The sequence below is a fragment of the Crocuta crocuta genome, unplaced genomic scaffold (assembly GCF_008692635.1).
Source record: "Crocuta crocuta isolate KB4526 unplaced genomic scaffold, BGI_CrCroc_1.0 scaffold580, whole genome shotgun sequence".
Classification (NCBI taxonomy): Eukaryota; Metazoa; Chordata; class Mammalia; order Carnivora; family Hyaenidae; genus Crocuta; species Crocuta crocuta.
Window position 1 is genome coordinate 3,467,012 of NW_027527940.1, and position 16,688 is coordinate 3,483,699.

The following is a 16,688-nucleotide window of genomic DNA, read 5'->3' on the forward strand; positions in this document are numbered from 1 at the left end:
TTCTGGCCCTGCTGAGGATTCCTGGGTCTGAAGACTGATGCATCTCCTCCTCGGTGCAGGGGCTGCCCAAGCCCTGTTTGCAGGCTAGCAGTTAGAGGACAGGCCAAATTGGGGAGCAGTCACAGCCAGCTCCAAGGGGAGCAAACCAGTCCCAGTTTCTGAATCCCCACCCCCACCTTCCCTGCTCTGCGCCCTTTCCTAGTGTCTCTCCCGATCCCCTCAAAGTCATAGACACAGTGGACATACTGCCAGGACAGTGGATATTTAAAAGAGAATTCCAGAGGGGCCCCTGGGTGGCTCAGTTGGTTAAGTCTCCAAGATCAGCTCAGATCACGATCTCACATCTCAGAGTTTGTTAGTTCGAGCCCCACCGTTGAGCTCTGTGCTGACAGCTCAGGGCCTGGAGCCTGCTTTGGATTCTGTGTCTCCCTTTCTCTCTGCTGCTGCTGCTGCCGCTGCTGCTGTTGCTGCTGCTGCTCCTCCTCCTCTTCTTCTCTTTCTCTCTCTGTCTCTCTAAAAAATAAAGAAATATAATAAATAAATAAATAAATAAATAAGAACTCCAGAAAGAAGAAAGTGTACAGCTCAAGTGGATGCAGTGTAGAGGGCGGATTCAGTGCTTATCTGCTGAATGAATGAGTGATCCCTATGAGTCACCAGGTCCTTCTTTTCTAAATGACTCTTGAATCCCTCTGCTTCTCCCTGTTTCTACTACCCTGATAATGATCACTCTTTCTGGGCCACTGTGTCTCTCCCTAACTATCCCCACCCCTCCAGTCCTTTCTCTTCCCAGCAAGCAATGTGATCTTTCAGAAACAAAAGTCTCATCATTCTTCCAGTCAGTGTCTTACTTGAACCTAATAATGATGATGATAATAAGATAATAAGGCTTCTTGACGACATGAACTCAGGTTATATTTCTAGACACCTCCTCCTCGCCACGTGACCCATGCCTACCCCGTGCGTGATTTCTGCCTGGCCATGGAAATACTGCTCTCCATTTCTTCACTGAGTCACATTCTTTCCCCTGGGCCTTTGTACATGCTGCTCTCTCCTTGTGGAGGCCTCTCTGCCTCCCCTCACTAACTCATCTTACCCAATCTGTACAGCTCTTATTTAGTCTTTGTGTCTTAGCTTGGATGCTACTTGTCTGAGACCCTCCCAGATGGAGTTAGGTCCCTGCTCTGGCCTCCCCACAGGGATTCCCACTATTGGAATTTCCACTTTAGAGCCTGCCTTCCCCCACTAGCATGTCAGCTCCATCTGAGAGGGACTTTGTGTGTTTTGTATCCCACTGCCAAGCACAGCTCCAAGTAGAGAGTAAGGGGTCAATTTAAATAATTTAAATTCATTCTGGGTCCTTTCAGAAAACATCCAGTTGCTATTTATTGAGGAGATGCTACATTCCAGAAAGTTTATATACATTACATTGATCTTCACAAAGCTGTGAGAAATCTCTGTTTTACAGAAGTGGAGGCTGAGATTCGGAGGGTTAAGTAACTTTGCTTAAGATCACACAACCAGTTAAGTAGCAGTTTTCCCAGACCGGAAGGCTATAATGTTTCCACTGTACCAGGTGGTCAAGAACAGTGGTTCTCAAAGTGGAACCTGCATCAGCCTCTCTTGGAGGACTTGCTATAACACTCACATCACTGCGCCCCACCCCTGAGTTTCTGGCTCAGTAGGTTTAGAATGGGGTCGGAGACTCCGAATCTCTGCAAGTTCCCAGAGGATGCCACTGTTGCTGGTCTGGAGACCACAGTTTGAGAATCACTGGTCTAGATTATTAGGAAACATCTAGGTTTGCTTGTGGCTACCCACCCCCTCTGACCACACTGAGCTTGGATGGAGACTGAAGAATGCAGCTCTGAGCTCCCTTCTGAGAAGCTCTGATGCCTGCCACATCCAGACCTGGCCTTCGATGTGCTGTGCCTGGCTGCTCCCTGGGGACAGACTGCCATTACTGACAAGGACCTAAGTGTCTGCCCCTCCCCCCTTGGGACCCTGTACTTCTGTTTGTCATCCTTCAGTCCTGACTGGTAATCTCCCCATTCCCACTCCACCCAGGCAGAGGCCTCCGTCTCCACCCCGCCTCTTTAACAACTTCCATGCTGATTGATGCATTCGAGGCTCCCTGCTGCTGCTGCTGTCTGAACAGCTTAATAGCACTGGAAGTTACAGTCTTGTCTGTGTCGTGGTGCCTGCAGCATTCATCAATTTCAGCAAGTGTCACCAAGAGTGATATGAGTGTGTGACACAGCTAAGTATCCCCTCTGCACAGGCCATTACAGCTGGCACCTGGCCCAGGGAGGCAGAAACCGGAGACCCGTTTGGCTTCGTTTGTGCAGGTTGACATAGAAGTGCAGCTCCTGCATGTCCCCTTTAAGTGCTTTGCGTTCCTAGCAACCTTTAGGACTATCCAGAGTTTCTCCAGGCAAGCCAGACCCCTGCTCTCTCTGTCTTGGCACATCATCTTCCCTTTGCCCTACCTTTCCATTTCTGCATCAGCTCTTACCCATCCTTCAAGGCCTGTCCATGTCTACCTTCTCCGGGAAGCCCTCCCAGCTCGCCTTACTCTCCCCAAGACCTCCAGCATGGGGCATCTCCCCCACTGCCACTGCCATAGAGTTTTTCTCAGTAAATGAGCCACTCTGACCTGCTGTGCTCAGTTTAGCTCCCACTGGCATGTTCTGGGGTTGCTCAGGGAGGTCCGTTTCTGGAAAAAGCAAAGACTGCTAGTAAGAGTGGATGGGGGAATCTTAGCACAGGGGTCCAGCACCTCCTCCCTTCCATGGAGCTTCATGCCTGGGGTTCCAAAGTCAATAACCCATGGTGTCTGCCACCAGTAATGTGAAGGTGTTGGAGACATTCGGTCACAGGAATGACTACATATCAGGCTCCATGTGGGGCCACAAGAGCGCTGGGAAGAGCTGTGCAGAACCATGCGCATGCCCTGCAAGAAGCTCCTGTGTCCCTCCCCTTCTGCCGCCACCACACTCATCCTGTACTTCTCATCCCTTATTTCTCCGAAGCTGCCCACAGAGGCTCTTCTGCCTTTCCTACAGAGGAGGAGCAAAGCGCTGAGAGGAAAGGGAGATGTCAGGAGCAGAGAGCTGAGCTGAGGGGGATGGCCAGGAGCGAGTGCTTTGCCCAGCTCACTGTCGCCCCTCGAGGCAGGCTGACCTTATGAGCCAGCTGCTGGGCTGCACCTGCCTGGAGTAAAAGGCACCCGGTTCTTAGGCAGGGGATGAATATTCATGGGCATGAACCTTTGCAAACTCATTTGGGGAAAAAAATTAGATCAGGAGAAGTAATCAGATTATTAAAAAGAAAGCAAGGACAGAAGGCGGCAGTGGAGGGAAGAATCGCATTTAAAATGCAAGGAGAGATTTCCTTCCTGCAGAGTAGCTGTGACCCCCTGGACCATGCACCAGGAATAGTTAAGCTCTCCCACATTTCTACTGCATAAAAATGTTGTTTTTTGCAGCTTCAGTGGATGGGGGAGGGACAGAGGCAATGTGTACCCTCCATGTACGAAAATTATAAAATAATGTTTTGAGGTTTTCATTTTATCTTCCTTGGCTATCAGAAAAAATCATGAGAGCTAAAGAGGCTATGGTGAGTGCTGAGTGACAGGTTAAAGGGCTCCAATAAAGATTAGATGGTCCACTATCTCCTGAGGAAATTGCATAAAAGTGGTTATTCCCTCTTGCTTCTATTAATTTCCTTTTCCTGGCTGCTTGGAAATGCTTCATAACCTGATGCTGCAGATGGGGACGAGAGGCGCTTTCCATTATCTCAATCACTGCACTGTTTATGAGACACTTAATCTGTTTCTTTATAAAGTAATAGTACTGTAGGTGATGGATTTAGTGTCACTGGAAGTCTGTGTGCAGGGACGGGAGGGGAGGAGGGTTCTCGAGAGCATTGTAAGCACCAGGTAATTTGTTACATGGTTGAGGCTCTGAGAAGTTGGGTGGGCATTTTAAGGTGACCTTCAGATATCAGCTACAGGTTGTGTGTACCAGTCCCTTGTCACTTGAAAAAGGAGTGAAACACTGTGTGTTTTGCCTAGGGAATGGCAAATACACTCATGCTTAGGGACCTGGTACTTAGGTCTTGTCTCTTCATCTCTGCCAGAGTTGGGGGTGGGGAGGTGCCACCGGGAAGCTCTACTTATCACCTGTCTGAACTGTGATCACTTGCAATAGAAGGAAACAAAACCCTTTTTCTTAAGGAAACAAAGCAATCTGGGCTGTGCTGGCATCAGAACCATACAGCTCTTCTACTTACAGGTGTCTTACTAACAAAGGTCTTGTGCCAGTATACAGCCAGGTACATGCGGCTCTTCTCTTCCCACCCACCTCCTGGAATAGTAATGAGCCCCTTCTGGCTGAGATAAGGGCTGGGTACTCTCTGACCTAATTTCCCTTCCTACCTCTCCCATTCTTCCAGCTCTTCCCTTCTTGCTTTGTCTTTGCTTCTGCCGAAATTTGCCTCCTCCTTGTCACAAGAATATGTTCCCTCTGGTCCTCATCTCATAACGACAGACCTTCATCCTGAGGCACATCCCACCTGACCAGTCCCCTCAGCCTGTGCACACAAATATCACACAAGTCATCCCATATGGGAATCAGGTTTCATTTCCATTGTCTCCCTCCCTCACCTGGAAGGGTGCTTCCCAACGCCTGCCCCCCTCCCCCCACCTCCTGCACTCTGCTCTGTCCTTCTGGCAAAAGATCTCTAGCACCAGGCAGCTCTTCTGTAAACATTTATTGAATGAGGGACTCATAACTGTAGTCATTGTGCTGACCATACTTTTATATCAAGAGAAAGGCAACCCTGAGTTTTGCTTTAATGGTATTAAAGCAAAGAACTGTGCTATCTACATACAAATTACTTGAAAGTGTGCATATGTGCTTGGTTAGTTTATCACAGTATTTAATTATTAGTTGTGTAAAACCGGAGAGCATATAGGCAGGTATGCTGTCAGCAGGCTGCCCAAGTCCCCACCATTCTTCACTATGTTACTCCCACCTGCTTTACATATTCAGGTGACTTAATTTGGGCTGAGACTGCTTGCTTTTGCTTCCCTTGGCCTAAATACTCTTTGTTAGAATCTACCCAGAAGCTCCATGTATCACCTCTAATTAAAGCTGCATTTTCTCAAGGGGCAGCATTATTTTCTTATTTATTTTTCTACATTAAATTTTTAGTAAAATAACAATGTTGTTAACTTCTGTTTCTTACCAGTGGTGTCTGATACAAGATGAGTTAAAAAGGCTTTGTAGACTAGCCCAGCACTTTAACCATTATTTAAAGCATTAATTCTTTGAGAAAATATAGCTCAAGTATGCTTACAAGTTACGATCTAAAACCTTAATAACTGAATCTAGAAATGTTGCTTCTTTATAAATTAGGGGATGCCTAGACACAGGTTTTATTAAAATGTTAACTTATGGAATCTGAATATTAAGGAGATTCATTCATTTTATAATTACATGTAAACATATTTTCAGATGTAATGATTCACTCTTACACAAATCAGAAATAAAATGTGCAGAAACACATTCGTCACTTGGGTTCCAAGATCGATTTGCCTGCTTTGGGACTCCAAACTTATATTCTGATCCTGAATTCTAAAAGTTCCTGCAAAGAAAACTTCTTTTTTAACAGGGAGTGGGTAAGCAGTAGTAGAAAGAAATCAGCATTATTTAGCATTTATTAATGCTAAGCACATTTTCATATTTGAGTTTATTAAATTCTAATGATCTGTGGGAGGTGTGAGAAGTGTATGTTTCTTTTTTATAGATCCTTAATACAGACGAGCAGGTTGAGGCTCTGAGGCATTCCATAACTCTCCAGTGGTCACCCAGCTAGGAACCGAGAGCCAGGAATAGGACCCAGGACTGTCTGATCACAGAGTGTTCACTATCCTGGAAAGGATGGAGTCACCACCCCTCCCAAGACCTCTCTCCCCAACCTTTCTCTGAGCTTCTCTCCCTAAAGTTCAACTTAAACCTGCTTTCCTCCATTTCCTCCCTCTGTGGCCTTCCTGGTATCTAGAGACTTCAGGCACCCAGTTCTTCTTAGTTTCTTCCATCAGAAATCTTAGAGGAAGGCGCTTTCTAAACCCTCTGCTACTTGTGGATATCAGAATGATTGTTTATGCTGTTAACTTATTAAATGCAAAATGAGTAGGCTTTTAAAGGCTGGAAAGAAAGTGAAAACACCTTTTTCCTCTTGGAACATTAAGAAAATTACAGTGTAGCAGGGGACCCATGAATACATTCAATTCACAGTCTCCCCTCCCCCAGTTTCCAGGGAAAGGGCTTCTGCCTGTTTGGATAGCACAGGCCTGGGATTTCTTTCTGTTCTTCAGCTCCAGAACTGAATGGCCCAACAATACTGGATGATTTACAATGGAAAGGATCAAATGCTTCTCAGAGGAGACAAGCAAGAGATGTAGAAAGAAGAAAGGGAAGAAGAGAAAAGAAAGGGGGAGAGGCTTTACTGAGTGAACTTGGAAAGATAGATCAGTAAACCACATTATAGGATACTTTAGGTTTGCCACTTAGGGACACACCGATATTTTATTTGTTGAAACTTCAGTAAAAATGTAATTTTTTCTTTCTACTGAGAAGTTTTCTTTCTAATATGCTGAGGTGGGTAGGCAAGCGGCCCATTTTCACGTGGGTTACAACCAGAAATCTTATTGGATCTAGACAACATTTATGCTAGTGTGTTTCATGAAACTTAAATCTCAAGGGATGCTCCACAAAATAGGGCTTCTTGGTGAGAAAAGAGCATCCTGTATTCACTTTTTGGAAGTTCTGAGAAATTCTGTAATAAAAAATGAGATTAGCTTTTTCAGTGCACATTTTAAAAATATCTAGCCACAGAACATTTTTGTAAGTAACAGGTGTTAACAACCCAAAGAACATGGACTCTGTGGAATACTCTTGGGCACTGCCTTTCCAGAGGATTCCATTTCAGAAATTATCTCTCATCAGAGATAAGCTCCTGCCCCAGAGCATTTCCAGAATAACTGAAACTCTGTACTTCACTTCAGGAGAGCAAAGGAGTGCAAAAACTTTCCCAGCATAAGAAGTAGTTCTTTCTTCTTCTCTTAGTAGAAAAGCTGTGAATATTTTTCAAATAGTTTATACGTATATCATCACTATCATTTCTCCCACTGTGTAGTTCTGGGCAACTTTTTTAACCTCTCTGTGTCCCAATTTTCTCATTAGCAAAATAGAGATAATAATAGCTACCCTATAGAGTAATGCGTGCAAGGCACTTAACAAGAATGTTTAACAGATGGTGACTACTGCTGTTATTAAAGAATACTCTGTACTTTCCGAAGGGAACAATATATTAGATAAGATGAGCTTTGTGTAAGTAGAAGCCATTATAATGGTACTTCTGTTACAGTGACAATCACGTTGTATTATAATTGTATGACTACACTAGATCAAGAGCTGCTTGAGGGCAGGCTCTATTCTCTAAATTCCCTGAATCAGATTCTCAGAAGAGTTGCAATAAATGTTCGTTGAATGAGTAAGTGAGGAAGTCAAATAAGTTGACCATGCAGTAAGTTTTAGTCTGTCACAAAGGAGGGTGAGTCAAAGCAAGTTTCCCAGGGACAAGAAGAGTCTGGAGCTGTGATGGTGAGGAAGAGCCTAAGGGAAGTAGGACAAGCAGAGGCAGTCTTTTGAGGAATCTGCAAAGGAGGAGACCAGATGTCTGGAGTAGAGAGTCTCTGTAGATGAGGCATGTTGAAGGCCTTAGGGATGGCCTGGAGACAGACTTTTTGGGGCATGGCTTCTCACAGCCAGACCACACAAAGAACTGAGAAAAAAAAAATGCTTCATATATGAGGGTACCTCTGGTGGACATTGTGCTGTACCAGGCATTCCAGACCTTTTGCACTGCAATGTACATGATAGATGACACTAACTGTGTGACATATTCTCTGGTGCACTGACTGAAAACCCTTTTTTTATTCTTTTTGTCGCACCCCCAAGCATTTCAAAATGCAATTAAGGGAGAGTGATGTTGTTAAGCCAGTAACCTTGAAATCACTTTAATTTCTTTGTAAAGAACCACTCATGAATTTCAGTTCTTTACTATCATTCATAACAAATGCTTGTTAACACAGCTTCCAGTGTCCCTCATGTGTATTGCAACATGACATTTAAGAACTATGGGTCCAGCCCATTGTAAACCAGGAACCCTTTCCATCTGAGGATATCAGGTGAGATTTTTTTCAATGAGTGGTTCAGGGTAAGGCCCTGGCTGTTAACCAGGTGGAAGAGGGAGGGAATAACCATTTATAAAGCACTTATGTCTCAGACAGTGAGCTACACATTAGATTCATTTTCTCAATTAAATCTCTGGACACACCTGAAAGGGAAGAATCATTATTCATATTGTTCAAGTGAAAGAAGTCATTGGTACCAGGAAGGTATATTTCACTAAGGATGTTTGAAGAATTGGAAGTGTTAAATAAGGAGTTCCTCAATCTGAAAAGCTCACTTTGTGCAAAGAGGTATCTCAGTGTCCTTTTCTGGGGGGCAGAATCTTTGATTTTCCACCTCCAGGGAAGGGCCTCTGACTGACACTCTTCGATTAATTCTCAGATGATCTCTTTGTTTTCCAGCCTGCCCTGCCGGGATGTTCAAGGCCAGCCAGGAAGCTGAGGGGTGCTCCCACTGCCCCTCCAACAGCCGATCCCCTTCAGAGGCGTCTCCCATCTGTACCTGTCGGACCGGCTATTACCGAGCGGATTTTGATCCCCCAGAAGTGGCGTGTACTAGTAAGTGTCTAGTAGGAACTCTGGGCTGTTGTTGAGTTTGGCTCCCTGGCAGTGCAAGTGCCTGGTCTGGGGCAGGGGAAACTAAGAGCGAAGCAGAAATGCTCCTTGAGGTGCTGAAGTGGACAGCTCCTGTGCTGGGCATGCAGACACCCTCTGCTTAATAGCACAAGGTTGAGATTATTGTGTTCTTTCTTACCTTTCTCCCAAATGGGAGAGTCTTCCTCCCACCAAAGCAAGGCAGCTTCTTTCCACCAGATGTTAAAAATCCCAGCCTCAAGAGTTCTTGAGTGCAAAATCAGGATCCATTACTCGACTGCAATAATCCCTAGTCACCTTCTCCAAGAAGGCCCGTTGGTCCTGATAGCTGAGAATATTCTCTGTCTTCACTGTACTTCCTGTATCTCTGTGACTAGGTTCCTCTCAAAGTCTAATAATTTTATTAGTTGCCCATTTCTTTTGTAATATGCCTTCTCAGTTACCAAAGAAAGGTCTATGTGTGCCAGGACCAGATATCCATCTCCCTGTGTCCCTTTCAGTGCCCAGTATGGTACAGCATCTGTGTATCCCTGCCAAATGATAAGACCAGAGGCCGGGCTGCAGCATGGGTCTCTGAGGCAGAAACTCTGTGAGCTGGGGCTAATGCTTGGGCTTCACCGCTCTCCCATTCTCTGTTGTAGAGGGAAGGACAGTCATCTTGCCAAAAGTGGATGAGTGGCAACTCCACTCCCAGGGTGTCTCAATATTCTCCTCCATAATCCTGGGGAGACAAGAAGCACACAGCGCTTTAAAGCACTTGCTCCCACTCTCCTATGTGTTGTAGCCCTGAAACAGACATGATTTTTTTGTTTTCAGTATTCTCCTCATACTTGGAAGTCAGTGTTCCAGGCTTGCCCCTAGTTATGCCACTACTTTCTTCTGTATTAGATGGTGTTGTCTGACTCCCTCGACTTCCCTTCACCTCTTTGAACCAAATCCCTTCCTCTGATCCCCAGGTAGAAGGGCACAGAGGGAATGTTTCATATATACCTGCAGTTTGATGGATAGGAAAAATGACTCAGGTCTGTATAGAAGACTTTCTTGATTCTAGCCTTGCAGTGTGTGTAATCTTCGCTGGGGAAAGAAATGAAAGTGTCTTCTAGATCAAGGTTCTGAGGTCGATCAATGCTTATAGATTTGAACTGAGGAAAAGCTCATCCTCTTGCAAACTGAATTTCCCCAGACCTCCCTTGCTAGTGCTTGACATGAACAGGAATTATTCCATTTCTGCTGACTGGAGTCCTTGTCTTCCTCTGGTGGTATCATCCCTACTGATTTCTGAGGTTCCCCTGTGGGTCTCTGTGAGCATGTGAAGCATCCTTTAACGTACAGCTTTAGAAGCTGAACCACTGCTACCTGGATGTTCATCCCAAGGACTAGTCTCCATAAGTGCCGATGCATAAGCCAGGGTCTCGCCGCTCCCCTCCTGAAAACATTCCCGTTTACTTCTGCCATGAACTCTCTCTGGCCAGGCTCCCTCTGCAGATCAACTCATGCAAACAGAAATCTGGGCCTCCAGCTTCCCACTTCAGCAGACATACCCTGTAAATCCATCCAGCCCCTGGATAAGGTCACCTACACGGATGGTAGGTCATTAACCGGATGCTCAGGATGCCGGCGTGGGGCTGTCCTCCTTGCTGTACAGCACCTCCCTAGTCCACCGCTCAAAGCTTTTCTTCCGACCACCTAACCTGATGTGCTTGAACCAGTAGGACCAATTCCTGGAATAAATAGCAATGTCCCAAAGCTTTCAGTCTGCCCACTGTGGACCCTCCACTCTGCTTACCCATGTCCTGAGTTCACCTCGTTAAAAAATCACACCTCACAGGCTTTTCTCTCCCATCTCTGGTCCAGCTAGCTCTGGGGATAGGCACACCTTCCTCACCCCGTGTGGCCCCACCACAATCTCCCTACCTTATCCAGAGCGGGGGTGAATGCTAGACTTGCCCGTGTGTGTCACCACATTCTTTTACATGGTTCTGTGCTCTCGTGCCTCCAGATGTAGAGCACTAGGGTCAGACCAGAAATTGCCAAATCAAGGCCACATTTGTCTGTAGTAGTCAGGCCCCTGAGCAGCTCATGGATGCATTATCCAGTCCCTGGTCCTGGCCTGTGGAGGCAAACACTTGGTGAGAGACCCAGAGGCCAGGCCAGGCTGCAACACAATACTAGGCAAAACAAACGTAAATAAACCTTTTATTTTATTGAGCCTCATTATATATTTGATTTATTGTGTGCCAGGGAAGTACTGTATGAAAAAGTCAATTTGTTGGCTTTTATAATCTCATTAGGGTTTCCTTTTAAAGCATTCTAATTGGAGGTGCCATCTGTTCTCTTAAAAAGGCATCACGCATCACCACAGTAAATAATTTTTCAAATACAAGGAGCATATCTGGAACCATTGAGGCCAGGCATGGCCTTGCCCTATAGCCTTGGGGGCCCTGACTGGTTCTGCAAGTGGAGCAAGACAGCCAGGCATGGGCCCAGCCTGGGAGAGGTGGGGTGGGGAGATGCAGGTGCTGGTTTACTTTTGCACATGTAGTTCTCCATCCATCCAGTCAGGAAAGAGTTATGACCCACCGGGACCCAGTGAGGACCCAGGTAAGGGGGAGCTCTGTCCCTCAGTGGGTATCTACAGGGCGTAAGTGGTGTTGGGATATAGGGATAAAGTTGAGTGTGTCCAAGAGCCCAGGGCTCAAAGTCTGGAAAAGCCTCAGGGTTGGCCTTTGCCATCATCTTTAAAGGAGAGTCCTTCATCAGTCACACTCATTTACTGGTAACATTGAAATATTAAAAAAAATCTTATGATTTAAAATGTGTTCTTTTACAAAGCTAAAATACCTATAGTGCATTAAAATGTGTATTTTTAATGAATCCTGTTGGTCTCCTGGGACCAGCAGATATGTATTCATAGTAGTTTTCTAGTGTTAAAAGTGTTAATGTATTCTAAATTAAACATTTAGAGTGCATGATAACTTTTGTAGCCTTGTGTGGGCATTTCTTCATTTTCTTTTTATTCTCCTGGGAAAGCCTAGGCCCTTCTTGACATCTGAGAGTCCCCGGCGGTCCTGTGTGTTCAGCATTGTTTTTGACAAGGTTAGACTTAGCAGGGATTTGGGTGCACCCCAAGCCAGTGCCACAGGGGCTGGCGTGAGCTTTGCACAAAGTCCAAGGAAGGGGCCCCCTGGGCCCTGGGCCCGAGTGTGATGATGTTACTGTTGCTGCTCTGTGGACACCCACCTCCCTTCTTCCTTCTTCATCATCCTCACACCTCTGCCAGGATTAAGCAAAATAGTTTTATAGTCTTTGGCACAATGCCTGGTTCATAGTAAACTCTCAATCGATGTTAGAACATGCTTTGCTTACATCCCTGGAAAGTGTGAAGATTACAGCAGATATGGAAGCTTCCAGCTTGGTAGAGTTCTAAAAATAAAAGTGATGTTCCCAGGGAGAGTCCAGGTTGACACAGCCTCTAGGCATCACAGCAGAACCCACTCTGTGGCCCCAGACCACTTGGCCTGAAGGTGCTGATGAAGGCAAGTGAGGTTATGGCCACTTGGAACAAATGCACTGTGGGAGAAGGAGGGAGGTACAGACTGAGCATCCCAGACTCCAGGTGCTCCCCAGAGGGCTGAAGAGCTGGGCAGGAGAGGTGGCCAACAAGACTGCCTTCAGTCTTCAGGGTGCAGGGCCCACTGAGTCCTCAGGGTCAGACACCCTTCTTTTCACAGGACGGTCTGGTGGCACAGCAGATGTGACATCGTCAGCAGAGAGGGGGAGAAGCCAGGAATGCATGGGAAAGTGCACAGCAGTGTGAAACCAAGCACCAAAATGCACATCTTTGGGTTTAAATAATTTCTAATTTACTGGGGGACAAAATGGAAAGGAGGAATTTATGAAGCAGGTAAAAATAGATAATTATGCCTTATAAAATTGCTGTCTGTGAAAAACTGCAGAAGGACTGGTGTAAAAATAATTACCTTGCTACATTTCTGACCACCAAACCCTTTTTCTGTCACTCACGTGGAAGAAACTTTGATGAATCACAGAGACAAGCTAGTGCTTGTCTTGCTTCTTTATTTCTTCTTCAAATGCAGTGGGTTTCCCTCTGCTGTTTTGACCATAGAAATGTATTGTGGGGACTTCAGAGATCATTGTCTTGTCCTCTGGACCCTTCTGCTGTGAACCCTCTGGGGTCCCCTGGAGAGCACCCTGACCTCCCTTCTGACTCACATGCAGAGGCTGGGAAGTGAGTGGGGAAGAAGGAGCTCTGGGTGTGGCTCCCAGCGGTGTGCCCTGATGTCCAGTACAGCTGTGTGAGCAGGGACTTCTCATCGGCAGAGCTGGGCATTATGGGACTCACAGCAGGAGCTTGGGAGAATAACATGACAGATGTCAGTGAGGCCCTGGGATGAAAGCTCAGGTCTGTCTTCCTCCAATGCCATGAACTCACATGCGCTGAGAGCTAAAATTTGGTAGCCCTTAGGAGGTTGCTGCAAATGTCCATGGGAGTAATTCATTCTTGAATTGACTTCCTACATGGAAGAATAGGAATCCACTCTTCCCTCCCCCATTTCTGAACACTCCAGTTTCTCTTCCTTAAGCTCCTGCTTTCATCCTTTAAGGGGCTCCCCTTCTTTCATCCCAACAAACGTAGGACAGCAGGGTGGTTCCTGAGGCACAGAGTGTGTGCTACTTGAATGGACTTCCCTAAAGTGTGGCATTTCCCAGGCCCTACTCTTTCCAGACAAGCTGAGTGGATTGGAGGAGGTGCCAAGGGCCCAGAGGGTGGGAAGTGCCTCTGGATGGCAGGAAAATAAGGAAGTGCTCCGCAGCCAGGAGTGATGGCCTTCAGGGCATTGTGAAAAGTCTGTAAGGACATAGCCTCATAAACCTTGTTCTCCCAGTGTTGAGTCCTGCTGGGCCATGCTCCACCAGATCACCTGTTTATTCTTTACAGCAGCGGTCTTTAAATATTTATTTTTGAGAGAGAGAGAATCTGAGGCAGGCTCCAGGCTCTGAGCTGTCAGCACAGAGCCTGGTGCAGGGCTCAAACCCACAAACTGTGGGATCATGACCTGAACCAAAGTCAGACACTTAACTGACTGAGCCACCCAGGTGCCCCACAGCAGTGGTATTTAAATGCAGTCCCTGGGCAAGGAGCCTCAATGTTACCTAGGAGCTGGCTGGAGATACAGATTCTCAGTCCCTCTCTAGACCTACTGGATGAGAAACTTGAGAGGTTGAGGGGTGGGGAGGCAGTGATCTTAGTTTTAACAAGCCCTCTAGGTGATTCTGAAGCATTCTAAATTTTGAGCACATTGCTTTAAAATAAGGTTGAGTTTCTCTGTCCTCTGCTTTATGGCTCCTGGAGGAGAAAGGCCACTGAATGAATTTCTGCAGACTGGAACCACAGGGACTGCCCCTCCGCATTAGTGTTCTGTGTACCAGGCTAGAGAAAGAGAGACAGAGACTGCAGACCCCTGCATGTGGAAGAGCAGGGGTAGGGTGTGACATGAGAGTGAATGTGGGAGTGTGCATCGATGGTTGTGTGTTTCAAGGGACAATCTCACTGGTTCTCAGAACACTCCCACCTGTCCTGGCTCTGTGTCCAGTCTTTCTCCCTCTGGGGTGGTTGGAGCAGTATGGAGGCCTCTGGCACGGCATCAGCTGGGGCTGTGGGCATGATGGGAAACAGAAGTGGGTGGAGGTCAAGGAACATGGTCTGAATAGAGCAGGTTCAGGGAGGGCTGAGAGAGAAACTGAGGCAGAAGGAAAGTGAATGTTGGGGAACATTCCCCTGAACTCAGATGGAGGATTGGGCAGGGAGAGAATATAAATGGGCGATGGGCTCATTACTCAGCTGGTCTTCCACACCATCCAGCAGGAAATAGGCCAAGAGGAAGTCTTTGGGGCTGCCACAGCAGACAAACAGGGCAGGGACCCCTTTCCTCCAGGATGACAAACATGCCACCTGAGTCAGGGATCCAGTTTCATGAATTGAGGACTGCTTGCTTGTCTACATGCGCGCTTTGGGGATAATCTTTAAAAGCATTTACCTCTTTGAATGTAGGAGTGGCAACATACTGAAAGAGGGTTCCTTTACCCATGGCTTATCAGAGCTTTAGTAAGAGATACACCGTCTATCGCATTCTATAGGTAAAAGACTGCTTGATTTTACTCTGATACATGATCCATGTTGCACATGAAAAAATATCATTTGTGTTTTTTAGAGGGAGGTAGCCTGTGTTTCCCTTGAGATGGAATTTGGGCAGGGGTCATAGATGAACAAGAATCCTAGGTCAAGCTGTATTGCAGAGTTTGGCTGGTTCATCCACCTGGATGCAGATTTGAGGGACTGTGACAGCAAGTTGAAAACTATTTATAACTGTCACTGCTGTTTCAGAAAGGGTCAGTTCTGCCTGTGTAAACACACTTCCACACTTCTATCATCTACAATTTCCTTTCACAGTTGTTGACCCAAGTGGGTATAACCCTTAGGAGGCTTTGGAGAGCTCTCAGTTTTAAGCTGACAGCCAGGGACACGCTACATTTCTGCTGTGGCATTTCATCACGAGGGCGTTTCGAGTCACAGATGGTTAACGTTCAGAGCAGCCTTCTAGGTCTCCCCACCCAAATTCTTCCTCATTGTCAGTCTCTCTCCAACAACCCTGAATGTTGTGATGACAGACAGCTGATATGTTTTGCGAGACAGCTCTGTCCCATTGCCAGGCAGCCAGCATCCATCACCGAGGAGTCTTCTGGCCCCTGAGTTGGGTACTGCCTTCCCCCTCTCCTCACCCTTGGTCCACCATGGAGGACCAGTGTTGTGCAGGCCACCAGGTGCAGTGTTTAAGGACGAATTCCTCATCCTTTGTGAATTCCCTACCTTAGGTTAACCACCTGTTGTGTTATCTGTTCCTCAAGACATGTGATTTCTGAACTCCACCATCCTAGCTGGCCTTTTCTGAATCTCTCACATTTATCAGTAAAACTCTCAAGATGTGGTAGCCAGAATGAAACGTGTGACCCTCAACCCAGAGCATGGTTCAGTGGAAAGGTGATGGATCTCCTCCTCCTGCGCCTGGGATACTGTGGATTACTCACTGTGGTTGCAGTCCCCATGCCCTAATTCCTACCAGACTTTCGGCCACTAAACATCTGGTGGTTTTGTTTGTCCTTTCAGGAAATGCTGCCCCTTTGGGTCTTTTCTTTTCTGCACTGACGAATGTGACTTCAGAAATTTTGTCTTGTGGATTTAGTTAGGCATAGTGCACTGTCAAGTCGAGATTATTTTGAATACTGATTTTTGTTGTCTTTCAAATGAGAAGTGTTAGCATAATTGTTAGGACCGTAGGCTGTGGAGTCTGTGTCTGGGTTCAAGTCCTTCTTTGCTGCTCGCCGGCTGTGTGACGTGAGACAAGTGACATGGCTCCCCTGTGTCTTTATTTGCTCATCCACAAAATGGACAGAGTATTGGTGTCTGCCTCACTATGTCATCAGGAGTATTACATATCATAATAGTATTGAGAACACTGTTTGGCATATAGGAAGCACCCAGTGAAAGTGAGCAATATCATCTTATGATGATTACTAGAGTCGCTCATCCTACTTTGATGCTATCTTCAAAGCAGCTAAAACCTAAGCACTGACATTATCACTTAGCTAACATTTCCTCCTTTGGTCCACAAGTATTAGTGTGCTTTCTTTCAGTTACCATGGTTGAAATCTAGGCATACTCTCTGTGTGCTTTTTCTCCATAGACTCATAAACATTTGGAAAAAGAAACAATGTCACTTGGCCCGACTTGTGCTTAGAGACACTTGCTGGTCTT

General features: G+C 46.2%; 1 protein-coding gene across 1 annotated transcript in view; it reads left to right on the forward strand.

Moving 5' to 3' along the window:
• EPHB1 (EPH receptor B1) overlaps window positions 1-16,688 on the forward strand; it is a 405,640-nt gene that overhangs the window by 255,536 nt on the left and 133,416 nt on the right. Inside the window, exon 4 of the mRNA XM_077752332.1 lies at window positions 8,663-8,818. Within this exon, the coding sequence (XP_077608458.1) occupies window positions 8,663-8,818 (156 nt within the window). The remainder of the gene's footprint in view (window positions 1-8,662; window positions 8,819-16,688) is intronic.